Genomic DNA, 26,868 nt, shown 5'->3' with positions numbered 1-26,868 from the left:
GCATTTTGCAGTTGGTCAAATAAATATTACATGCTTAGGATCCAATCTAACAAGGTTTGGGCTGTTACGATTGAATACTTTCTACAGTGGATTATGACATCGATTATTATGAACAATTGTTTTTGTCATAAATTAAACTGTTCCCCCCATTAATTGTGTCGTATATAGTGACTGGTTGAGTCTGTAACATGTGAGAAAACACCCAAAACTGTTGATCATGATTTTACATCGTAAAAGCAGATGTTTGCAAATTATTATTAGCATGATTAAACACAAAAGATTAGCAGTCTGCTGTCATGAAGGATGACAGAAATCTGAGAGGATTCATTGTTGGGAGAATTTAAAATCTCAAGTAAAATAATGGGATCATCAATCATGAAAATAGTTGTCAATTCATTTGATAATCAAAGAATCGTTGCACCTCCAAACAAGGTCCAATATTATAACTATATGAACAAGTATCTAATAAATCTCAATTGTTTTTGTGGTCATGTGTTCATCATTATGAATGTTGTGTACATTGAAAGTGTTCATTCTGATCATTTAAGCTAACTTGGACTTATTACTGCCCAGGTGTACCTAATTTTGTAGCCACCAAATCAATTTGATGCTGTTTATTGTCAGAAGTATCCATCGACGATAAATATTGCAACTTAAGTGAAGTGAACATGCACGTAAATTGATTCTTTGACGACACTAAATTGGAATAGAGCCAACAAAATGCTTTTACTACCATCTAGTGGTCGTGAGATAGTCTGCTGCCTCCCACACTGCATCCGCAATGTAGGCCTCACAACACCCACACATTTTAGTTAGGAAGCTTATTAATTTTGAAAAATTGAATAGCCAATAGATAAAGTCTCAATTTATTACCTACAATTCAAAATAAAATCAGTTTATACATGATTTATTATACTTGTGAGATGTAAGCACACACATAAATCCTCATCATCCTATAAACTTGAGAATACTGTATTTGCTTTGAGAATTTGATGAATTGCAAATGATGTCATGTTATCTGACCGTACACTATGTTGCAATTGAAGTGGCGTTTTTCAAAGGCTTTGGCTCTGAACTACAGGTCAATGCATATCAATTAATTAAAATATTGGTGAAAAATAATTTCCATGGTCCAAAAACTGAAAGTCATATTATGACATATAATCACATATAAGGGTTAGGGTTTCATAAGGCCAATTCCTACCTCATGTCTATATTACTTTTTTTCTGTTCTTTCTAATATATATATATATATATATATATATATATATATATATAACAGAGTTAAAACTATATATGCTTAGTTTATGTTTATAATCACACAAAATTTTACAATAGTGGACCGACATATTAACTCTGAGTGGAATGTTGCAATTAAGTACCGCCCCTGAACCCCTATGTATACTTAGAGGGGACACACCATCCCGTAATAAGTACCGCGACAGTCTTCACCCCCTCCTCTTTTCGACGATGTACGTTTAGGTAAATTACATAATGGTTGAAGTGTGTTTGCACGTTCTAGTATGTGTAGAGGATGATATATTTGTTACAGTTGTCTAGGTCCTAGCTTGAAGCTACAGAAATGAAAAAGTCAGAGTTTATTTTGCCTTGTTTACGGCAGCCATTTCAAATAAATGGAGATTGCCTCCAAGATTAATCATGTATCACAACGTGGTCTTTAAAACTACACAACGCAGAAGTCCACCGTTTGCATACCGTAATTTCCGGCCAATAAGCCCCGACTTTTTTCCACACGCTTTCAAGCCTGCGATTTATGCAGTGATGCGGCTAATTTGTGCATTTTTTCCTACGGCCACAAGGGGGCACTCGAGCGGAAAAGGTTAGAGTGAGAAGGGGGTGGAATATATGTGCCGAGGAAGTGTCTTTTACCGGTCCAGCGATGTCAGCGCTGCGCTACCGTGTTACTGCCGTGATTTTTATTTTTTTTTAATCGGCCCTGTTAGTGTGGCGCTAGCGTTACCATTAGCGTGGCAGCACTAGCGTTAAACTCTGTGTACTATCTTTCTTTGTAAATATCTCGTTTTTCAACGTGGGTTTCAGTGTGGGCTTCAATGTGGGCACTTACGGCTTTTACACAGCTGCGGTGTATGTATGTTCCAAATGGTATTTCCTTTATAAATGTACTGGATGAGGCTTATAACCAGGTGCGCTCTGTAGACCGGGAATTACGGTATATAAAATATGCGACTTTGCCTTTTTGCATTGAGCTCCTGAAATGAATTCAGTTACTGTTTTAACATGTAGTTGTATGTGTGCACTTGTATATACAGTATCATTGTGCAATTATATCGAATACATATTTGTTAATGGTATTCAGGATATGTATATATTTCATTATACTATCACTATAATGTATTGATATTTTACTCTATTTTTTCCATTTTTTATTGCCATTTATTCAATTCTCGGATGAGCGGATTGCCTTGATGCATTTCGAACACCCAGTCCGTTAACCAAATCCGCTTCCTTGCCCTACTGTGGGCCACAACGACGCTGAAAGAACAGAAATCCTACCTTGCACTTGTCACAACACATCACACAAAAAAAAAATTATTACAATTTATTACAATTAAGATGACATTCACTGTTCGGTTATTCATTACAACTGGAAAAAATATGAGTGCGGGACAAAAAGATCATTCAAAGATTGTAATTTTTCTTATTATAAAGCTTTTTTCGTTTGTTTTTTTTACCAATACACTTTGAATATAAAACAAAAGGGGGAAAATATCTTCCATCCTTTGCACAAAAATGCATGCTTATTTTAATAATTATAAAATATAATCATTTCATATTATACAGTAAGAGCTGACATATAAATGGTGTCAAATGTTGCTCTTTTAGCCATTGGACGACGCACCTTGCAAGCTTCTCGGGTCTTTGCACAATTTTGCTTCCGTGCACAAGATCACTGCGGGTAAGTGGCCAGAAAAGAGGCCTCTGAGAGGAGGTCCCTGCGAGGCCTCCACGGCAGTGGTCCCTCCCGGTTGTCACAGGGTGGTCCCGGTACAGTGCTGTTTGAGTTTGCAGGGCAGCACCCCCCGGTTCAGCTGGTAAAACTCCACCAGCTGAATCAAGTCCGAGAAGCGCGTGTGGCCGTCGTCGAGGCTGTAGGATAACTCGCCTGCGTCATCGACCTGCGGGGTGGTGGGAGTATTAATATCCATATTAACGAGGCAGAGGCGCAATCAATGAGAAATTCCTGCCATCGGGTATCATACAAAAAATTATCAAATGAAAAACTTTGTGGAATTCTGGATGTATTTTTGTGATGTGGCTTCAAGAGGCCAGGCTTTGTAGGATGCTGTGTGATATTGGTGAGTCCGCATTTGAGTGTCTAATTGTGAGCTGTGGGTGACAGCGGCTTAAAAAAAAAGTACTCATGCATGTGTTTTATGCTTATGTATGCAAACAAACCTAAGATGTACAAACTAAATGATCATCATAAAAGACAGCCCATGGTACTCACAGGTAAGATTTGGAAGTGTTTGACTTTTTGCATGTGGCACAGTGACAGTACAAATGTTTTGGGGTTGCTCTGACTGTCTCTCAAAAGAAATAGCCTGAAAACACAAACATTGTAATGCAATGATTTGCATTGGATCTTGTTAGATTGTATACTATACATAATGTTGGGAGCGGTGATACAGCACAATCCGCTCCTCATCATTTGATAGTCGTGTCCCGATAGTTTCCTACCCATCAACTGGACCCTGCTGAGTGATCAGACGCTGAGCTTCATCCCGGGAAACCTTGCCGTGGAACCAGGGCTGTGCTAAATGGAGAGCTGAAGTGCAGGAAACAACACATTCATTCTGGCACACAAAACCAGTGTTAAAATATACTTTTACTTGATTACTCAACTAATTGATGGGATAATTGGCAGAACAGAATTCAAAAAATATTCAATTGCTGCAGCCCTAATACAGATCTACTATACTACATAAGTAAGAAGCAGCGCTAGAACTTGTTATAAAAACAAAACAAAAAAAATAAAAAAAAAAAGAACCCAACCTATATTTAGTGAGCTCTGGGATGCTGAAGGGCTTCCATGTGCACTCAGACGGTGGCAACTTTTCCTCTGAAAACACCCAAAAAAAGATTTGAACAAGACAATTCAGATTCCATCTGTTTGAAATTGTGGGCTCTATTTTTGTAGACGCCGAAAATGTGGTTGCACATAAAAAAAATGCTGTACCCTGATTCAATAACGATTTTTAACCATCAATACATTTGGGGAACTTGTTTCACTTTAAATTTTCCAAATCCTCTGAATTTCATACGTTCAACAGTAAATATCAATGATTATGAGAATAAAGCCGTAAATAAAATTTGTCATAATTTTAATTATAAAGAAGACTGATAAATTTTGTGTTTTATAAATATCAGATAACTTGCAATCATCTTTAACTTTAGAAAACTTTTAGGGACCAAACTGAATATTAATATATATTCGTGGATGTTCTGTACGTCACTCCCAAATTATGCTTTGGAATAAAGGGATTCGATTTTTTTTTTATCTGACTGGTCGATTATTGGGAAGAAAAAAAAAAAAAAATCACCAGATTAAGTGATTTACGCATCATCCTCTTCCACACAGAGACGTCTGTCCCCATACGAGGCTGTGTGTGTCCCATTTCAAGGGATTGAGACGAGCCACGTTGATTGGACAGGTTTGAATTCAGCTATGTTCACAACCACATTGATGAAGACTTCCCTTTTTTTTAATACACGGCCTGGTTTGCGTCTGTATAGCCAATTACCAACACTCGGTCTCACGCGGCTTCAGACAGATTTGAGACGGTCACGAAAATAGAGTCTCGTGTTTTTTCAGATTTTGAGTTTTTTTCGGCTCCTTTGCTTTTCTGAGTGGTCTAACTCACCCTCCATGTCAGGCCTTCCTGCACAGCCACAGAGAGAACCTCCGAGGGGTTTTCAATCACCCGGGTCTTCTGCCCCGAGAAGTCCATGGCCACTAGGGAGTTTTCTGAGATGCTCCGCTGAAATGACTCCTCAGGTATCACTTTAACACACTTGTGACATAGAAGTGCACTGAATCTTGCATTAATTGCTGTCTCTTATTTTCTGAGCAGAGGGGTAATATGCAGACACTTCCCATACGGGTGAGGAGTGTCTTGTGGTTATTATTATGCTACTGTGGTAAATACAAATTAACTGCTGTACAGGTGTTCTTCTCCTATGAAGGCAATACATACTTTGCACTAACTAGAAATAAGCTTGTATTTAGCATGATTTTTGCACATCTAAAAAAATGTATTTTATTTTTTTTAAAGTAATGTAATTAAGAAATTTACGCTGTCATTTGGACATCGTCGATAATAAAGATCAGCAAACTGATGTCACAAATGCATTGCCAGGTTTTTTTTTTTCACCCATCAAAAGGATGCTGCTTTCCTCTTTTAAGTAAAACTATTATATAGTGTTGCATAAACTGGGCACTTCTTTGACCAGATGTATTTTTCTACAGGAAATTAAATCGAGACATCTGCTCAAACGACTGTATATAATGATACACTTTGGTACATTTTAGCTATAAAGTCACAAGAGAATAAATGAGCTTTGAATTTCCAAATATTTCACTGAGCGTCCTCTACCAGACGACACAGTTGTTATTTTCTGATACAGTCGACAAATACGACTCCGTCACGTCACGTGACCATCCCACTTAAAAGGAGAGGCAGTGAGCCGTCCGATTTGAGAGCATCTGATATAGATAGTGTCATGTTTAGAAGACAGAGAGTTTGTGAGCATATCAATATGCCATAAATAGATTGCATTGACTCCCGCCAGCTGGGTCTCGGGCTATTCCAGGACGCCGTTATGTGAAGGTGCCTCATTTGTCCGAACTATTTATACGGCAACAACTGCTACGACACTGCTTAGCTTATTGAGTAGTATCACATGAAATTTGGTTTGATAAAAAGGACACGATTGCGTGCTTGAGAAGTTAATGGTGGGAGCTAAACATTTATTACAAATGCTGTGGGTATGACATTTGATAAAAGGCTGATATTATTCTTCACACATTATTAATATCTGTGAGTAAATTCTCTTACCATTGGGGAAGATTTTTGTTTCTGGTGTGGCTGCATGAAGTTTTGGTACAGTTGCATTCCATACTGAAAATAAAAAGTGCATTGATGAATGATGTAGTCGACATTCCTACACTTGAATTGCTCAATAAATTAAACCTGGTTTATTTCATTGTATTTAAAAACAGGAAACAATTGGGTTTTATCTACAAGTTGTTAAGCAACATGGGAAGATTTTTTTTTTCAAACTAAGACAATGAAAGTACATGAGTACACGCAGATTTGAGGAGTTGCTGACATTTGATACTATGCAAATACCGTATACTTAACACATGTCAGAGTAACAACTTGTCAGTACTGAAATTTTTACATCCAACTGTTTTTCGACAAGTCTTGCCACACTTTTCACTTAAGCATTGTCTGTAACAGAAGGTATTTCAGTTATGCGGCATCTCAGTCTGAACACGAGTCGGCACGATATAAAAAATGGACGGACAATTAAAAAATTGAATCCGAGCCAACCTTGAACAATCGCACGGCTGTGATCCAGCACGTCCTGGTCTGCTCGTCATCTGCACACAGGAGCTTCATATCCCGGGATGACGTGCACTTGGTTGACTAGAAAGACAAGAGGGATCAATTTAAATACACTTGAAACAAAGTCAGCAAACGGCTACGGGGGATTAAAAGACCTTAACGCAGAAGCCAAATTCAGTGGGAGCCCCGTGTGCTTTTTTGGCTGACAACAGTGTGTAGACGTTTGAGTCAGTGAAGTCAGCGATGAAATGAAGGTGCCACGGGTCCTGTAATTACAATTAGAAAGAGAAATTAAAAAAAAAAAAGTTTGATAACAATTATAGTGGTCCCATAAGACACAAATTGAATGCCTTCCATGTTCATGCTTGTATCTCAAAACATTCTTATCTCAAATGATCTTTCCCCATTCAAAATATGGAAACATCTATTTCAGGTTCGCCGAAAACAAAACAAAAAGTCACATTTAGAGTCTATACTGCACTTTAAAAAATATGAAGTCATGACTTTATTAAATAGAATGGAAATAAATGAAACAGCTTTTGTCACATTTTCTGTCAATTCAATGGACATTTGCTGCTCCTTCCGGTGGGTGTGCACACCTTGGCCACATGGGGGCAACACTGCAGGAGAGTTTCAGTGTCATTGACTAGTTTTATGTTGTCAAAGAAGCAAAGTTATTTGAAAATAATATTTCACTTATTTTGTTATTATTTTGTGTATTTTTATGAATATACAGCACTATTACAGCTGTTTTTTTAAGTGCTCTTTAAATCAAGTTGAGTTTAATTTAAAGTAAATGAGTGATAAGGGCGGATGCAAGCAGACTGCATCACAATACTAAATGGAGACAGACTCAATATTGGCCAACAGTTCCAAAGATGAATCTCTCCAGACACACACACGCACGCACACACACAAAACACCCACTCACAAAGACTACCATTGTTCAGCTTTCATGTGACACATTCATGTGCTTCTGCTCTCTCCCTTTTAAAGTAATAGCACAGCATTTTAGTGTTTGCGCTTACACAAGAGTGATAAACAGCGGTTGACAACAAAGGTGCACTGTTGCAGGTTAAAAGATTTGTAGGCATTTTTTTTTTTTAAACAACCTTATCTTGACCTTCTCTGAAATTCTGAATGTCAATGCCTTTTCTGAACACTCTGTGGTCACGTGACTACACACGTGCAGAACCATCACATTAGGTCCACTTGCACAATCAAATTAAAAGCAAAACGAGAGCTGTAGAAACAATTCTGCCTTTATAATGAAGAAATCATGTAATTGTACCACCGGCCACAGTTATGAAAATGTTCATTTTTATTATTTAACCCAATTTTTTTTAAGAAGGATTGTTATTTTAGACCTATTTTCCACGTTTCTACAAGCATAAAAGCGCTTGTTGAGAGGTTATCAGCAGCATTCTGCCTATTCTTAATGCCTTTAGGCGGCTGCGAGGCAAATCAAGTTCAGCCCGTTCCTCTACTCCCTTGAAACATGACCGAGATAGAACACCAGATGAACCGCTGACCTTTTGTGTCGACAAACTAGAACAACTAGAACAAATCTACCCAGATAAAAAGATGGGTTTTTTTTCTATTCCTGTCCCAATGTTTTGTCTGTGAGCAGCTGGTAATATGCAGTCTCTTTAACACGAGCGCTTGAGTGATAATGATTCTCACTGCTTGGTTGTGAGAGATAGTCATAAAAAAAAATACACTAAGGCACACAGAATAGTACTTTTGAATTCTTGTGGTGCAACATGAATGGGCCAGAAATACGATAAACAGCTCTCAGGGTGATTCTACAACACGATAAACATTATGGTCAGAGTTATGTGTCACTGTTTCACATTGGCTCACTCACCTTAGAAGTTCCCTTACTGGAGACATAAAGCCCTGACCTCCGCAAGATAAAGTACAACTTCTTCCAGGACTTCTTGCCGAGCTCCTTGGTGTGGAGATATCCATGAATCTCTGGGCAAGTGCTGGCACTGAGAAAGATCTGTTGGTGTGTAAATAAATATACTTGTTCATATATGAAGGCTGTAGAACTTAAGATAACCCTTGTAGTACGTACAGTACATACTGATCAGGTTGGCCCCTTTTGATATTTGACGGCAGTAAAAATACAGTGGTGCCTTCATATATGAGTTTAACTTGTTCCATGACCACACTAAAAACACTCATACCTCAAATTATCTCTCCCCATTGAAATCAATGTAAATGCCATTAATCTCTTATTATGCCCCCCCCCCAACACCAAAAACGTAATGTATTTTTCTTAAGAGTAATAGCACTCTGGCTTCAATTCAATGGCCATTGTGATAGCCCTTTTGGTGTTTGTTCATTGGTCATCTGAACAGTATAACACAGAGAGAGAGACCAAGAAAAGGATTTCAGAACTGACTCAGTGAGATGCAGTAACCTTTGTCATTTTTTGCAAAGTATAAGGAAGCTATATCTGAGGGTATTGTTATATTATTGGTCGACATATGTTGCCCCACCGTTGGTGTTCAAATGTCCCTTGCTAAAGGGGTATCGCACTGCAACACCAATATTTCTTATATCCACTATTTATTCTTATCTATGCCGTTTGTTGTTGCTGTTTGGAGATTTGCTAGCATTAAGATAACAGACTTTATTAAGGGAAAGCGGTCTCATTTCAAAACTCGTAAGTGGGGTCATTTGTATCTGTATTGCCCTTCTTGTGTACAGGTTCCACAAAGTGTGCGTGCACTGAGGCTTTCCCAGGTCAAATTTGACATAGTCCTCTAAATTGGATTTTAGATTTACCGTTGTGTGCTCAATCAAGGAAAATGGTGGGAATCTCAAAACCGTACTAAAACTGCACATGCCATAAATGTGTGCTTTTATGGAACAGTGGCAATATTGTACAAGAGGGAGGTTGAAACGGCCCTGAGCACTGTCTTTGTTTCCACCACATTTGCAGAGGTTCACCTACAAACATGCACCTGTTGGTCTTAGAAGGGTCACGGGTGGTGGGGGGCGAGGGTTGGAGGATGCTCCACTCAGTTAAAGGTCAAATAACAATTATGATCACACATAAGCAAAATGGAAGATGAATGAATGAATGATCATACATAATAAACATAAAGAACATAAGTCATATTCAGAGGTCATACGGTGCCCTGGCACAGGCGCAAGAGCTGCGACTGCAAAAGCAAGTACTGTACCTACAAAAAAAATAAAAAAGTGTGTCCTCAAAGTCACAGTAGATATTAATTTCTGGTATCAGTTGGCCAGACATGAAACCATCAGTATTTGACAGCTTGGCCTTTGCAGTTTTTGTAAGCGTATCATTCTCTTGCCCACGATAAGGCATGATTACTACTGCCTGGAAAGAAGCTTTTTCCGTCACCTACTGTAGTGCCGCGCCAGTTCGAAAAGCTTTATGGCAGTCAGACTGCTCCAAAGCATAGTACAAAATAGGTAGCCATAGCGAGTTTCTCGAAAACGAACCCGTTCTGTACAAAAACGCACGGCCACTGATGAAAACATGGAACTTCTATAGCAGGCGTTCACGCGCAGCCAGGGAAAGTCTTTCCAGAGGGCTTCAAACCTTGAGTCAGCGGATGTTTTGGAGTGTTGTAAAGTTTTATCAGTACTATACTGACTTAAGCAACATAATCTTCCGCCTGACACGGTTTTTTGGGGGGTTTTTTGGCAACACTCCTCCAGTGTGGGAATGACACGCTTACGAAAACCGCAAAGCCTGAGGTGACATATGCTGATAGCCTCACATCTCTATGTGACCTTCTTTCCTGAACATGTAGTCAAGGAAGAAGTTCTATGAATGAGAAAAAAATGTAGTGTATACAGTAGTGACTTTTAGGATACTGTGTAGACCTTCCCCTCTTTCTAAAACATCTATCCATTTTCTTAGCCACTTATCCTCACAAGTGTCACGGGGAGTGCCGGAGCCTATCCCAGCTGTCAACGGGAAGGAGGTGGGGTACACCCTGAACTGGTTGCCAGCCGATCCCAGGGCACATGGAAACAAACACCCACACTCATAATCCTACTTAGGGCCAATTTAGAGTGTCCAATCAATGTTGCATGTTTTTTGGGGGGGATGTGAGAGGAAACTGGAGTGCCCATGCAGGTGGGTCCAGGATTGAACCCGGCACCGCAGAACTGTGAGACCAACGCTTTCCAGCTGAGCCACCGTGCCGCCCTCTTTCTTAAACAGGCTATTAATAAATTTTGACTTAATGTATTGACTCGGAAGATACTACATATGCATGGAAAATGAGCAGTATGTAATGAGTAAGGGGGTATTAGCTTGGTACCTGTACAAGTTGAGAGTGATCCACCCCCCCATTGGCCTCACCAGATATGGAGACCATGTGGTCAGGGAAGAAGTCCTACAAGAATTTAAATGGTTGCTCATGTTACCATTGCATATAGAGACATGCCAAGTGGTTCAAATGACATCATGCAAATGTTTCTATCACAAACTCACCAAGGGCTTCCTGAAAAACTCATATTTTGCATAATTTTTCCTAAAATTGAGCCGGTTGTCCGCATCCATTCCCCAGCTGGATATTACCTCCATAATTGACTCATGGTCCTCAATGGTTCTCTCTAGACAAGAAATGAGGGAAAAATATCATGATCATGTTTTTTTTTCCCTGTTCGCATTAACTATAATGTTTTGTCTCGTCAAATAAGCATAGTCGACTTAAGATATAATTCAAATCAAATATCTGAATAGACAGCTTTGCTACGACTTTCAGACGATAGTTTTAGTGGATGATTATCTTTTTTATTAGCCTTGGTGTAATCTCCACATAAAGCATCACCCTGAAGTCAAGGAACTGTGCATGATTTATTATTTTATCATTATCTATTCAAATGACTTTATTAAGATGTTTTTTTTTTCCTGTTCACATATCTATCAGCTTCACGTTGCATGTAACTAATTAAGATGGGGGTCCATTTTGTCCCCCTTCAAATATATTTAATTTTTTTTTTTTTGGGGGGTAAAACAGCTTTGAACTGTAGGTTATTGCTATTTTATTCAAATATTGTAATTTCTTGAAATAGTACTATCACACTAATTAAATATTGCTTTATTTTGATTTCTCTCAATGTAGAAAAAAAATCATCATTCAGTTGAAAAAGACATTTTTGATAGGATTTATAGTAAGTCTGGCTTTTTGTTTAATTTAAAGAAGCCATGTGATTTGTATGTATACTTTCCTAAAAATGTGTCTGTGACCCGGTCATTCGGCACTTTCGCTTCACAGTTATGAAAAATTGAGGCTAATTTAATTAGTAATAACTGCCATCTTTTACCAAATTTCTCAGCCAATGATCTAGCAGATACGTTGGGTGAAGATCTAGTGCCACTTTCGAGCCATAGCTCAACCGGCGGACTCTGAAAGATGATTACGCAAAATTATGCTTTCACCACACCACCGATGCCCCTTGCCAGAAGGCGCGAAAACATAAGCAGAGCTGCAATATAATAAATAAGCCTCCGTTAACATTGTTAGCTTCCGGTAAGCCACATGTACCGTAAAAGTATCTACTAGATGGTGGTGTCTTTGTGTTAGGTGTGCTGTTAACACAAAGTTTAGTGTAAGGGTTTCCTCTGTGAATGAAAATGCTTTCATCGTCTTTTTCACTTTTTTTTCCATCCCACTCTGCGTTCTTCTCTCACAAAATCAACGCTCCGCCCCTGTTCGTCATGGTAACAAATAGTGTCCACAATTGCTGTATGTGTTTTCCGTGAAGTCGAGTTTTACCTATTCCCAGATGAGAGAGGTGCTCGTAAAGAGTCAAGCTGTGTTCATCGATGCACTGGCTCTTCAAGGCAAACAGTTGACATATGTCACGGGCAACAATGTCACTGGGGACCTCTACCGCTCTGCTGTTGTTATCTTCATTATAAATCTTAATTACCTGAAAACATAAATGTCCATCATCACCTTTTTTCTTATTGCATTTTTTTAGTTTTGTTTGGAAGCAAAACAAAAAAAAAGTACATTATGAAAATATTTAGAATGCATAACATGAACATTTTTTTCCAGTGTGTCTGTCATCTTCAGTATCTATAGGTCATCGTCAAAACTAATTTGTGATATTTTAGGAACAAAAGCTTTGTATTGCACATATTTGGAACTGAAAAATATAGTATTGCACTTTAAGTTTAAATCAGCTTGTGAAGATTTGGGAATTATTGTAGTTTCATTTTCTCCATACATTTTAACATTATTAGTCACCACATTACTTTTATGTATTTAAGTATAAATAGTTGCATTAAACTATATCCTTGAGTACACGTGACATTTGGCGAAGATGCCGGATAAAAACTCACTGAAAAACTTGTTTGTGATCATGCTTTTTTCCCCTTTCAGCTTCAACATAAGTAAGGTTGCAAATTAAATAAAACCGATGATTTATTTTTTCATTTGAAAAGCCATCTTAAATTTTCTCCTTGTATGTCTTTCCATCTGTCTGTGGCAGCTAGCCTGTATTTTCTCACTTTCTCTCTTCATTAATATGACGTTTTAATGTCAGTCAAGTGCTAGATGATGCTTTGAAATCATGAATTCCATTAGTGCAAAACCTTGCATCAGTAAAGTGTGACACTGGCATATATGCCTGACGAATATTGTTTGACCAAACCCCCATCCCTGTTTTTTTCTGGGTGCAATTCGGAAACTTTGGTCCTATAGCTACGGGAAGTTTTCAGTAATGCAAAAATCGTATGTGTGAAATTCTGGTTAACTTTGCACCAAAGGTAGTCAGGGATTGCAAGAACATTTCATCCTACTTGTATCTGTTTGTCTGAGTCACAGATGCCAGCGCTCAAGTGCGCGCATGTCAGCGAGGGGCACAAACCTCTCAAGGAATCGAATAAATGCCCATCAGATAGCAAAACACATTTAGGTGGGAAATTCATGACAGAGAGTGTTTTAATATTAATGAATAAGGAAAAGAAATGGCAAATATGGCACTTTTATCATCCAGCGAAAAAGGGCTAATGCTGGAGCACTACTAGGGGAGTTTTCGCGTACACTTCCCTGCTTGATGTGTATGGTGCCTCACGATAGGAATTTAATTTGTTTTGTGACCACACTTATAGCTCAAATCACTTGAATTGCATATCATAAAGAGAAAAAGTCCAGATGGATATTTGTGGTGTTTCCCAATATGTGTTAGCATACATGTACAGGTAACTCTCTTTGTTTGATGTTTAGCTTGGCAGTAAACTCCGATTGGGAGTGGCATCAGTATTTGCCGAAGTGCAACTCATTGTGAAGTGAGTTCAGTTCACTGCCACCATACAGTTCTTGTATCTCTCGTTTGCACTTTCAAGTCAAATGAAGAAAAAAAGACAAATCGAATCTGGAAAAATTCTTTAAGTCGGGTTAGGTCAATACTTGTTTGGAGTCATGGTTTGACATCCACCATCCAACCAACTTGTTGCATTTCTATGTGGCTCTTGAAACTCTACACACTAAGACCTTCTAAAGTTAAACTAATAGTTTTGGAGCTGGTCTGGGGGACAGCTGCAGCAGACAATTATTTCTATGTGAAAAAAAAAACAGGGACAAGGACAAGTTGTCGTGTATGAATGTAAAGAGAGGAGACATAGCAGTGGAGGCTAACAAAACATTTAAATGGGAAGACACTTCAAGCAAGGCAAAAGAAAAAGAAAAAAAAACCTGAAATGGAATTAACGACGGATTTTTTCCTGCGGTGGCCTTCGCTTGAATACACAATTATTTGTTTCAGCGGGTCGCCCACTTGACCAATAGACGACATTTATTTCTCCTGCAAGGAGGTGTGGCATCTGTAAAGTTGCCATTGTGTTGGAGTGGAGATTAAAGAGGAAGTGGAGCATTCCAAAACAAAAGCTACCCTCTTTCCAAGAAGGTGAAAGAGTTTTTGAAATAGATGTACAAACACGTCCGGAAAAAGGATTTCAGAGAACAAAACGGAGAACAACACTATCTTCACTGAGTTAAGGAGGTCATAATACAATACACAAGCAAACTAAATGTACCAGTAATCAGTCATTGTTATAATTTTTTGACAATTTAACTGCCTTTCACCTTGCTCAGAAAATCATATATTTTTGCAAAACTATCCCAGAGAAAATACACAGTATTTATATAAGGGTTCCCAAACATGACCCTGAAAAACTAACCTATTTTACAGCTTGGGGAGGAGGGCTACAGTTTGGCAACCAGTTACAGTGATCAACAAAAAATTTAGGGCACATCTATTATAACAGGACACTATAACAGGACCGATGCGTGAAACTGAAGCGCTAGTAAGTCATTTTAGCCATTTTAAGTGAATTCCAGGGCACATACCTAATATGCTGTAAATCAGAATCATGTATGTATCCTATGCTAGTAATTTCCAACCACCGTGCCATGGCATATTGATGCACCATGGGAATTCTTTGTCCGGTTTCACTTCAATGGTCAGAAAATGAGTCAGTTACTCTGCCCCCACCCACAAAAAAAAAAGGTTTGTTCATCTATCTTCAACATATTTTGACAGGCAGAAGAATTCAATTATTATCTACTTGATGGCAAATGTTGCAAAACCTAGAGAATAATACATTAATGTTCAACTAAACAGACAGATTTTATACTGATTAGATAAATTCATGAGTAAATTGAGAAGAGCCCATCATTATTACAGAATAAATGTACTTTTTGACATTTTCCAAATATATGTGTCTTGCCTCAATAAACAAGAAAAAAACATTTTAGACAGATGGGCGATAAGGTGGGAGATCCCCTTCATCTAGGCTAGTAGCTTTAATTATACATTATATTTACAAACACACCCATATTATAGTGTAATAATGTGTGAATTGTAGATAAGGAAAATTGTATTCATTAAAAAGATACTGGTTTAAAATGCATCTATGTACAGGATCTATATTTATCCACCTACCTGTACCTTCTGTATCTATCAATTAAGGCTTAAATGAATGAATTCATGAAAAGCTGAACATTATTATGTAGCAGTGGCAGATTTGTTGGTATATCAAAATCACCATCAGCTGCAGGAAAACAGTCAGTAGGGCACGCAAAGCGTAAATCTCCACATTGTGAGCGTGCACGGCTGAACGGTCTTGTTGACCTTATCTCAAGGATGGGACAGTGTGAGCCACTTGGCCAATTAGACTCGTCTGCTTCAACCTTGAACCGCACCCCCACAGCTGCAGCCCTATCTGAGTGATGGTTGAGGAGGCGGCCTCCAGCTTTGTCTAGCGGCCGCACGAGCAACTGGAAGCGAGTCGCCGCAAAAACGCTGGGAAAGCAAATAACCTTTTGCTTAACTGCCCTTTTTCACTTTGTCTCCTTTTTTTTTGTTATTGTCACCATCAGTCAACTGCGGCTAAGTCACACACTCGACATTCAAGCGAATTACACACTAACGTGCATAATTTGCTTTGCATGCATTGCCGATACATGCTGGAGATTTAAAAAAAACAAAAAACGGACAACTTGGCTTTAGTAAACGTTGTTACTACACCAAATATGACATGAGATTAATCCAGATGGATCTAATTTTGGAGAACTAAGAATAAAAAAAACCCCAAAGCACATTTCTTTCTGCATGGTGTGACCATGATTGTGTTAGCACAACAATCACCAGCTAAGCAAGCTTTCCTCTCATTACTATTAAAAGTACCAATCCACTATTTGCGGCACGTGACCAACATGGGAAATGGGATAACCGACTTCCCATCTTTGCTAATGAGCATAACTATGATTGATATCTGAATTTTTTGTCAATATGATCTGAAACTGAACATGCTAAAATATTCTTTATGACTTGTGTCTTTGGACGATAGTTAAATACATGTATATCATTTATTTATACTAATATGAGCTCCTATACAATACGTAAACATGAACAAAGCCTAAATATCAGCTCTGTGGTAACGTTTGTGGGGGGGGCTTTCACGGGTGGTCTCTCATGTCCCCTTTTCCATTTACCTGAGCCAGGAGGAAGTGATATTTACCTGTTTTATTATTTTTAGGTTTCAAAGGGGAAACATTTCCTATACATTTCTGGTAGATTTCCCATAGGTGGTTCCATGCAAATTAGAATTTTTACACTTTTATCTAAGCACTGACATATGTGAATTTTTTCATAACCCCAAATTTTTCAATTTTAAAGAACTGCTCATAACAAAAAATAAATAAATGAAATTATAAATTGGGATATTATTCCCTATTAAGAGATCAAATCATTTAAAATTGTGATGCAGCAAAGGTCAGCAAGCATTGCGCAATTGAATTGAGGTTCCACTGTATGTTCATTATTCTTATTGTTGTCTTGAACAAGTGCACTGCATCATAATATAATACATATATAGTATGTATACACGCAAGCACACTATATTACTGTGGTGGACCGAATTAGATTGTGACTCTTCACGAATCTATGAACACATGGAGTACAAAGTTAGTGAATTTTGATAGTGATGCAGTTTTTATGACTAGTTCATGTCGAGCATGAAGAATATGACAAATATGATAAATGTAACATTCGAAATGATGAAACCACTTCCATTTTCAGAGTCTCAAAAATGCACATTGACATGGTAAATGTAACAATAACATTTCTAAAGATATAGATCTTTCATAGACATTGCCTGCCTGGTGTCTGGAGAATGCATTTTACGTTGTATGCTGTCTGATAAACACCCACCCCACCCCACCCCCCCAAAAAAAAGAGTACACTAAAAAGACAACCACATTGACAAAGAAGCAAAGAAGAGCATTAAATTGAAACAAAAGCTATATCAGAAACGACCTGATCCCTTCATGACTTTGATTCTACTGTATATTGAAATCTATGGCCAAGCCATGACAGAACTAAATTAAAGTCACAAGTTAATTAAGATTTGGATTTCTCCAGAAGAAGAAGGTTGCACTTGATCAAAGTAGAGGAAAAGGAATACAACTAAATTTAGTAAAAATAAATGAATACAAATTTAAAAAAAGAGAGAACGTTCAGGTTCCTACCCGCTTCTGGAGACAAAGAGGTGTGATGGCAGGCAAGGTTACTCTTCTTGCATTGAAGTTCATGCTGCAGTCTTCAGAGAATATTTGACAAAACATCCATACATAGTCACAATTTAGGTTGATGTCGGTTATCGGATGATCACACCCTTTACCTGTACAGGTACACACTAGACTTTCATTACTCCATACGGGTACACTTAAGTGGCGCTACATTAAAGTGGGAGTGAGATCTCTTGCAATTTAAGTGTGAGAAACAAGTCATGTTTCCTCCCCAAAACACAAACTCCTCCTTTGTCCTTGGGAAAGTAAAAGCTTCCCATTCTCCGCTGTTGTTTTTTTTTTCTTTCTCCCCTTTTTGAAAGCCTGCAGCAAGCATGTTTTTATTTTCATTTTCTTAAAAATACAAGGTCAAGGAGGGCGAGAGAAAGCTACTTCAATAACTGATGATGGTCATTCATAGACTATTTCGTCAAAGGTTGCACAACGCGATTCTTTTTTTAAGGACGTCGTCCAACGAGTCAAAGTCATTTTAATTATCCAATTTCATCAGGCACACAATGCCATAAATTGCAACACAAGTACTGCATGAGAACTTCACATAGTTAACAAGCCTGCTTTGACAAAAAAAAAAAGTAGATCATATCACAGTCAGTCAAGCGTATCCTTGATAAGAAGTGTCAAGATATATACACAGAACTAAACCCTAAATGACCTTTTCCACCCTCTATAATATTGATATGTCCTGACATATCAAAAAAAATAAAAAAACATCCTGGCTCACAACACGTCTTGTGTATTGTTTGAACAAATTTGTTCAAAACAAAAGATAACGTCGGAAATGAGGGTCACTGACAAAAACTAGTTAGTTTCAATAGAAGAACTATGTGAAAAAAATACAAAAATAAATAATGTGTAAGACTTTACACTACAATATTATATTTCCATGCGTGTCTTACTTGCACGACGAACTACGCATGCCTCCTTTTTTTTTTTTCTTAATTCCAGCATTATCCTCTCTCTTTGACTACAAATATAGCACGTCATAGATTTAACCCCGCGGCGGCAAACATGGAGGTTTGGCACCAATCGTGGTCCATCCTCGCTGCTCATAAGAGTTGCAAGCAGGAGCACGAGCAGAAGAAGCAGCAGTGGAAGGAGGAGCAGCCTTCCCATAACAGGGACGACTTTATCTCTCAACGCAGCTCCCGGACTGGTGAGAGTCCAGACAGTCAGACGCTGCCACTTATCACAAAGCTAAAATGAATAAGAATTAATGGGGCCCAGATGATAAGAAAGTCTCCACTACTTCCGTAACAGAGGCAGCTCCTGACACGTTGTCCTTGACCGTGCTTGATCCAATCAAGAACCCTGAGCGGGATCAATTAGCAAGACCGTAAATGTACAAATGTAAGTATGCAAACGACACTCACCTAAATACGTAGTTACATTGTACTTACTATTCCTTAAAACTGCCACCAGACACGTGAATACAAAAAATAAAAGCATACAAAATGTTCTCCTCCTAGTCTGGTTCATTCTGAGCTGATGTTTGCAAGTCCATGGATTGCAATTTACTATAAATAGTCTCCTAAAAATAGTTGAACTTGAACTACAATTTAAGCTGTCGTAACAACGCTGCTTCAAGTTCAACTAAAACGTGCAGAAGAATGCGATGTTTATTTACGCTCGCCACTCACTCACAGTACATGTTCATTTACATGGAACGCTTGAAATTAGACCTCCCACTTTAGGACAAGCAGAGCAAAGAGCAAAGGTCCATTGTACATAAAGTGGTGCCTTGAGATATGAGCAATCAGACTTACTTTTTTTTTTTCGAGATCCAAGGAATTGTTTTTTTTTTTTTTTTTTTTTTGCTTTGAACAGTTAGCATGAAAAGAGACTTCAAGCTGTTTGTTGTTGCTCTAAGTTCATTGTCAGACTAAATGTAACACAAAGAGAATTACCTATGATCTATTTAAATCAATCATGGTTTTGCCATTTAGTCCATTAGCTTAATGCTAACAAACGATGCAAAGCGTCAGACTCACGCAAACAAATGGTAATACACTAAGTAGTGGATATATGAACACAAACTCTGAAGCACCACATGTAGACTGATAAGACCATTCTCAGAAGCACATATTCTTTGTCCTCTGCAAAGAACAACTGTGACTGCGGCCTACTGAGGAATTGTGACCATGTCCATGTATATCCATATCTGCATTATATTGCCCTCAGGTGGAAAAGGCATGTGGAACAGGAGGACTGCCAGGATTTCCATTGAATTGAAGCAAAAAATGTTCCAGAAACTGATTCTTGACATTCTATTTATGTAACTGTCATTTATGAATTTCATAAATAGTAAAGTACAATGTTATTTCTACTATTTTTTTCTAATTGAAGTACACATTTTTTAAGGAGGCTGAAACTGATTCATGTCATTAGCACAGTGCATTAGTGGTTAGCACATCTGTCTCAATGTTGAGAGGTTCTGGGTTCAAATCTTAACTCGAGCCTTCCTGTGTGGAGTTAGTGAAACTTTTGCTGAGTACTGAATAACTTCTTCCCACTTTCAATGAAAACTCAAAATTGTACATAGGTGTGAATAGTTTGGGAATAAAGGACCGTCCCGTTGGCTAGCGACCAGTCAATTGTGTACCCGGACAAGCGTGTACCCTGCCTCTTACTTCACGGTACGGGTGTGTTCTTGACAAAAGCTAGTACTAAATAAACAATATCTGATTGATGTATATGAACAGTATAGTTACTCTAAAATTTGAACTGAATGCAATCGGCATCTAATTGTAGCTCATGTGCTGTAGTGGGACAGATTTAGGTTTTATACAACATTTACAACCCTGGGAAATGACGTTTTTTTTCTATAAGCAGCATTTAAACTGTCAGTGAAGAATAAAGCAACAGTGCTTCTGGTTATGAGTTATGACATGCTATATTGCTTACATGGTTGGCACATTTTTTTGTTTTCAATTCAAACTGCAATGTGATTAAAATGGATGTACATGTTTCCAGATTGTTGCTCATTTAAACAGAAACGACTGAAGGTGCCAGTGTCATTGTATTGTTTTGTACTGATGCCGGTGTCATATTGTATTCTTTTGTACTTTTAACTTGGCAGGCGTTCTTGGCGATGAGTTCGGTCAGAGGCCTCTTTGGAGCAAAAGTAGGACTTAACGCCAACCATGCATGTATGTACAGTAAATACTATAATACTTTTTTTGTAGTGTTGGAGATGAAGTACTCAGTATCTCAGACGTGTGTTCGTAGGAGAATTTAGTTGGCCCAAGATGACAAAAACGATATCATTTATTTTATTTATTTAATGTAGAAACTACAAATGTACGTCCAGGGATGTTCTCTGGCTATAAAATGATAAGAATAAGAATAAATAGTTATTACCCTACCAAGTGGGTGAATTGGTCAATGACAGTAATCGTTACGCATTCGGCCTTGTGCCCCAAAAATATTCAAAATAATCCGGATACCACCAAAAATTAACGCTACCATGCATTTTTATTTTTTATAATAAAAAAAAATTGTGTAATATAATGTTGTTGCATCCTCCAGGATGTGAAAAATTAAAAAGAAAATTCTAATTATAAACAAAACAAAATGAAAATGGAAAAAAAAAAGGTTTTCTTTCCCCAACTCAACTTCTTCCACGTTTTTCAGGCTTGTATCATTCTCAGTCAGAAGATTAAAAAAAAACACAAAAACAATGACCTTAACTAAGTAAGTGTCTTCATTTACAAACACCAACAACTCACTATATAGTTATATATATTAGAGCGGTCAGAAGAATAACTATAATCCCAATGAAATACTGCTTTATTGAAATTAGAGTATTATAATAACAACAACAAAAAGTAATTGAGAGTAACCAGAGAAAACCAACAAACTATATACAAAAGCTTCAAATTATATCACAGTAAACTGACCTGAGTTGCACTTGTTTTGGTCCAAGGTAGTAAAGAGTCGGGGGCAGAGTGCGAGAGATTTGGAGCAAGACCTTCAGCAAAAGACGGTGGACCAGGCAAAACTTCACTGGTATCTATTTTAAACCTGGAGAACAGAAGTATGTGCTTAAAATGAGCCAAAGAAGCATATTACCTCAGTGGTAAACACGCAGCAATATTTGAGACAATTGTATTCAGATCAAAGTAACTTTACCATAAAAAAAAGTGTCAATTATTGACACAATTCCTCCCTGTACACCAATTGGGCCTACAGTATTATCTTTCTCAACGCAGAACTTCGGATACTGCAGTTGTATCAGACACTGACTTCATTTTAGAATGCACACGCTCGTGTCTAATTGGTACTGTATGTAATGTAAAATCAGTAAAACTTGTCCAGCGGTAGTCCAACTCCCAACTGCCCCCCTCCCTCCCCACAAAAAAATAAAAAACAAGAGTAACTACAGTACACAAGTGTGTGTATTCCTGTTCCTGCATGGAGCAGATGAGCATCAGCAGGGTGTGGCCAAAGTACAGCCTGCGGGAAATGAAAATGGACAGTGTATATTGAAAAGTCTGTAAATGCCAGGTTTTTCTCACGTAAAAATAAATAAATAAATAAATTCAAAAGTTTTTCTTCCATTATTGTACTGTACAACTCAATGGATTTTATGTGGTTTGGCACAAGTGGCTGTGATCAGCATTAGCCAATGACATTCAAATGCATGTCAAATGGAAGTCAGCACATACTGTATCTGTCACAATTTTAAAGTGCCCCTGAACAACCCAAAATAACGCTGTTCTAGTTAGCGTTTACTGACTTTTTGCTTTCTAGCAGTAACCTGAAGGCTTTGTGCTAACACTAACTCCTATTTTGAAGTGTTTATAATTTCCTTCTACTTAATCTTGGGCCGCAGTATTGTGTTCTTTTGGTGAGACGCAGTGTTGCACTGGCATCATAGAAACCTTTTGGAATTATTGCTAAAAAGTTGAATCTTGCTTTGATCGAACCATAACATTTTCCTATATGCTTTTGGGAAGTTGTGGTTGAAGAAAAACTCCCCAAAAACGATGAGGCTGCCACTGCCATGACTCTCTGTAAGTACACTTTGGTCATCTTTTCGTGATGAGCATATTTTAGAGTTTCCTAAAAAATAATCTATTTTATCTTACATCCACATTTTAACTTTGTTTTTTTTTTTTTTTTTTTACTTGATTTATTTTCAATCAACCAATACAAGCCAAAAATGACATTTGTACTGATTTAATTTATATTACCATAACTTTCATTATAACTAAATTATAAAAAACATTTAGAAATAATGATTTGTGATTATTCTTTTATTCATTTTATTTGACTTCACAGACACATGACCTGTCTTATTTGGGCATTTCTAAAATCAAAACTGGCTTTTTGAGCGCCAAAGTTTTTCCAGTCCATCTTTTGATTAGACTTTTTTTGTTTTTTTTTCCCCCTTCTTAATATGAGGCGCTCCTCTCTTGACTTCCCTGGACACTCTGCAAACAGCAGAGTTACTGAGTTACTCATTATCTCCCGCGGACCAACAAGTGCCAGATATGATTCCATCATGTTCAACTTTTCCCGTTGAAACAATTCCCCTGTGCTTTACATGACGTCGATTGAGCGCCTCGACGGTGCAAAGTCTCCACTCTCTCTGCGACTTTTGTATTGAATTAATCTGCCATGGCGCGCCGGTGACTTTAACACAATTATAAAATGAAAAGACAGCAGAATACACCATGATGTCATACCTGTTGCCTTGGCAAGGTGAAGTCCTCTTGACATTTGGTGTCAGTAAAGGCTCTCGCAAGGAGACGAGAGCCTCGCTCCCATTACTCCGGCCACTTTGGTAAATCTGCGCTTTGGCTCCAAGGCTTCCAGATATGTCATCCAATGCGTTATTCATATCACCACACTTAAATCCAAGGCATCATCATCTATAACGCAGGGGAGGGGGGAGGACCGAGGAGAGGTGGGGGTCAGAACAGAGCAGCGGTTAAGTGTGAGCGTGTACTGTAGTGCGTGATTGTGTGAGGGTGCTCCTCCACTCACGCATACTGTATACATGAGTCATCTGGCTCATCTGCCACCACACAAGGCTGCCTCAGTAGGGCAAGCCGACCCCTCCCACACAAACGTGATCCATCCATCAAGATACAAAATATTCCAGCCAATGCGCGCGCGGTCGTCCCCCACTGTCACAATGCAGCCAGTGAAATTAGCGTTGGCCAGCTTTTTAATATCATTCATCAGAAACTTCATTTGAATGGAATTCTTTCAACACTCACTAATTTCAAGTTGTGCGATATAATACATATTGTAGATGCGTTATAAAATCTTTATTGGATGATGTGATCCTCTAGCAGTCAATATCTCTCAATACTTGTTTAAACATAATTTGTGTCCGTAGATTTCCCTTTACCGCAACTGAAGGAATCATGAAACTTCTTTTGCTTCACTGAACTGGTAGGCATACTTGAATGGGACTTGAACTTTTCTGCTGCATTCACTTCGGGGGAGAAATATTTTAGTCACTGAATCATGGGGTCTATACAAAATGTATTTCACAAATAAATTGAGAAAAATTCAAAGAAAATTGAGATGCATTTCATGTAAGTTTAAGGAAAAAAATAAGGATATATTAGATCATTATCGGGACAAAAAAAATTGCGTACATCAGGATATGACATACTGCGTATTTACACACACCGACTAGCCAATTGCGAAATTTAATGCAGACAACCGAGCTTTTACATACTGTCAAGAGTACTGGAATACTTGTTACATTCATTCAATTGGCTAATTGCATATATTAATGTATCTAAATTAGTTTACTGATTCAATCCAACAAAAAAATAAACAATGGATTAGAAAAATGAGCAATTTTAACAAGTCACCATGATTATTTTTTTTGGGGGCTATTAAGGACACTTGTGTATGCTATGAACCCCCACATTTTTAAACTCACCTTCACAGATTTTTTTTTTTTTTTCATGGAACCTACACTCTAGAATTCATTGAAAAATGACAAAAACTATTTTTAATTTATGTGCTTAGGGTCAAGGAATAAATGTATTGTTTTGTCGCCATCTTGTGTTACCTTGAAGCTGAGGAACTAGACTGAATATAAACCGTCTACACCCCCCTCTTCAAATGCCAGGTTTTTGTGAAATAAAAAAGACAGGAACTGGGGTGTTGCAGTCTTCAGATTCAACCATCAAGAACTGGATGTCTCTCCAAACTGATGAAACTAATTGTTCAGTCGGGCTGTCAAGAGGGTGACAGAAGCTGTAGGAATTTCTGGCAAGTACTGACTGTTTGCACGTGTCACCAATCTCCTCTCTTCATGTCACTTTTGAAATGATTTCCAGGTAAAAAAAAAAAAATTACATCCACAAAAACCTTGCATTTTAACACGGGTGTGTAAACTTTTTATATCCACTGCAACTCACACAAAAACTCTCAGGTTGATGCAATACACTGTGGAAATCAGTGTACTGTATACTCTTCTGTGCTGGAGTTTGCGCAAGGATCTAAATTGCCCTTTACACCTATTCTTACAGTGTTGCAGTACAAATATAACCAGCTCAGCAGACAAGTCTTATTTGGGGCGGGCATTAGGGTGGCAGTGAGACATCTTTACAAAAGGTAATGTTTGACAGGACCGGCCACTGCAGACATAAAAGTTAACTCATCACATGCCTGGAGGAAAAGTGGATCGGAAATATTTGCTCAGAGTCCTGTCTTTCTGGAATAATAGAGCATAGTCAAAGACCACAGAAATTATTTAGTTTTTGACTCATAAAAAAGGCTGCAGTGTATACAGATGAGAGGTGTCAAATAAATAATCGGTCTGGATCAATAAAGAAATAATCCGAAACCAATGCACTGCACCTTTAGCTTTAAATGCCTATGACGACTTGCTTTTTGTACAGAACATGTTGCACTAGGTAACTTGCTTTAAGTACCACTGTCACCATTCAAACATTAGATAAAACACCATCACCATAAAATAAGCATACCTGAACAAAATTAAATAAAAAATGTGCAGTTGTGCCTTGATTTGAGTCTTTTGGGATATATACATGTACACGTATACATATTTATATATTATACATGGCTGATATCTTGTCTTTGAACTTTTGTCCGAAAAAGTTTAAAATGAGTGCGCATCCGACCCCCACCACTAGACGGCGGCGTCAAACTTCACAACATCCGCTACCATCATTTCACGAGTTTACTTGCAGTGGAACGAAATGTAAAGCTTTATAAAAGTCCAATCTATTATTATCACTTGATGACCATGATCCGCCCTAAACTTGGCTTCTCACTGCTAATAAAACCCGCAAAAGAACAACAACAATAACGGACAAAACATCAAGTAGAGCCCTGTTTTGTGCTCTCATTTCCTGTTTGCAGGTTACGAGGAGAGCAAACGTCAGTTTTTATGCGGTATCACACTATTGAGAGAGATTTTTCTCAAGACTTAAAAATGGATTTGGGGGCTGGAACTACCATGTTATCAAATCAGGACTGTGACTCAATCAAGTGACTACGAGGCTATAAAATATCGTCATGTCTCAAGGCATTACTTTATATTACTCTATTACGTTACCATGAATAGTATCCATTGTTCTTATGACTAATACTGTACAGTTATTAGCAACAACTCACTGCTGTTTTATACTCGCCCCATTAGACTTGCCTTATGATTTCCAGTGCGGTTCAGCGACTTGGACGGTATTTCTCCCGCCGGCCCTGAAATGGAAAGCTCACATACCTCGTTCCTCTAAGTGGTGTTCCCCGCCGAAGTCCAAGTACTCTCATCACCTCGTCGGCGGTGGACAGCGACAGAGGGAAGAGTTCTCAGGCGCCTTCGGTGCAATGTGAAATTGTGAAATGTATCGCACACCTTGCTGATTGTACACTTGACTGTTTGCAGTGTCCGATTTCAGCAGTTCATGCAGGAAAAACCTGTCGCGTTGTACACATGCACCAATGACTTCTATGGGAGCTGTCGAAATGATAAAAGCTTTATTGCTTTATAACACGGACTACAACAACGTGTGTAGTTCAGGTTTATTCAACATTATTTGCACAATGCTTTCTCAAACTGATATATTTTAATTATAAACAAAGCAAACGGGGGCATTTAGTACCACAAGACAAACTTGGTGTTTCCCAATTCATAAATCAACATTTAAATACTATTCTAAATAAACCAT

The 26,868-nt window shown here is 38.1% G+C and overlaps 1 protein-coding gene across 7 annotated transcripts; it reads right to left on the bottom strand.

The window, feature by feature from the left end:
• Positions 1–1,348: 1,348 nt before the first annotated feature.
• Positions 1,349–26,740, bottom strand: grb14 (growth factor receptor-bound protein 14). Of its 7 annotated transcripts, none has more exons than XM_061840976.1 (15): positions 26,349–26,740; positions 23,395–23,580; positions 21,604–21,727; positions 12,386–12,542; positions 11,098–11,219; positions 10,925–10,999; positions 8,479–8,616; positions 6,767–6,877; positions 6,597–6,692; positions 6,099–6,161; positions 4,905–5,054; positions 4,036–4,102; positions 3,721–3,808; positions 3,491–3,584; positions 1,349–3,158 (listed from the first exon to the last, which is right to left on the bottom strand). In XM_061840976.1, exons 2-15 carry the CDS (start codon positions 23,547–23,549, stop codon positions 3,012–3,014), a joined length of 1,587 nt encoding a protein of 528 aa, XP_061696960.1. In that variant the 5' UTR covers positions 23,550–23,580; positions 26,349–26,740; the 3' UTR covers positions 1,349–3,011. The 7 variants fall into 7 exon arrangements, with proteins under 7 accessions (XP_061696960.1, XP_061696958.1, XP_061696963.1 ...); XM_061840974.1 differs by having other exon boundaries at positions 26,424–26,740; XM_061840979.1 differs by having other exon boundaries at positions 4,905–5,021; positions 26,424–26,740.
• Between the last annotated feature and the right edge of the window lie 128 nt (positions 26,741–26,868).

The sequence above is a fragment of the Syngnathoides biaculeatus genome, chromosome 14, assembly GCF_019802595.1.
Source record: "Syngnathoides biaculeatus isolate LvHL_M chromosome 14, ASM1980259v1, whole genome shotgun sequence".
In the NCBI taxonomy this organism is placed as follows: Eukaryota; Metazoa; Chordata; class Actinopteri; order Syngnathiformes; family Syngnathidae; genus Syngnathoides; species Syngnathoides biaculeatus.
The sequence above is the reverse complement of the archived record's forward strand: the minus strand, read 5'-3'. Positions and strand labels throughout refer to the sequence as shown.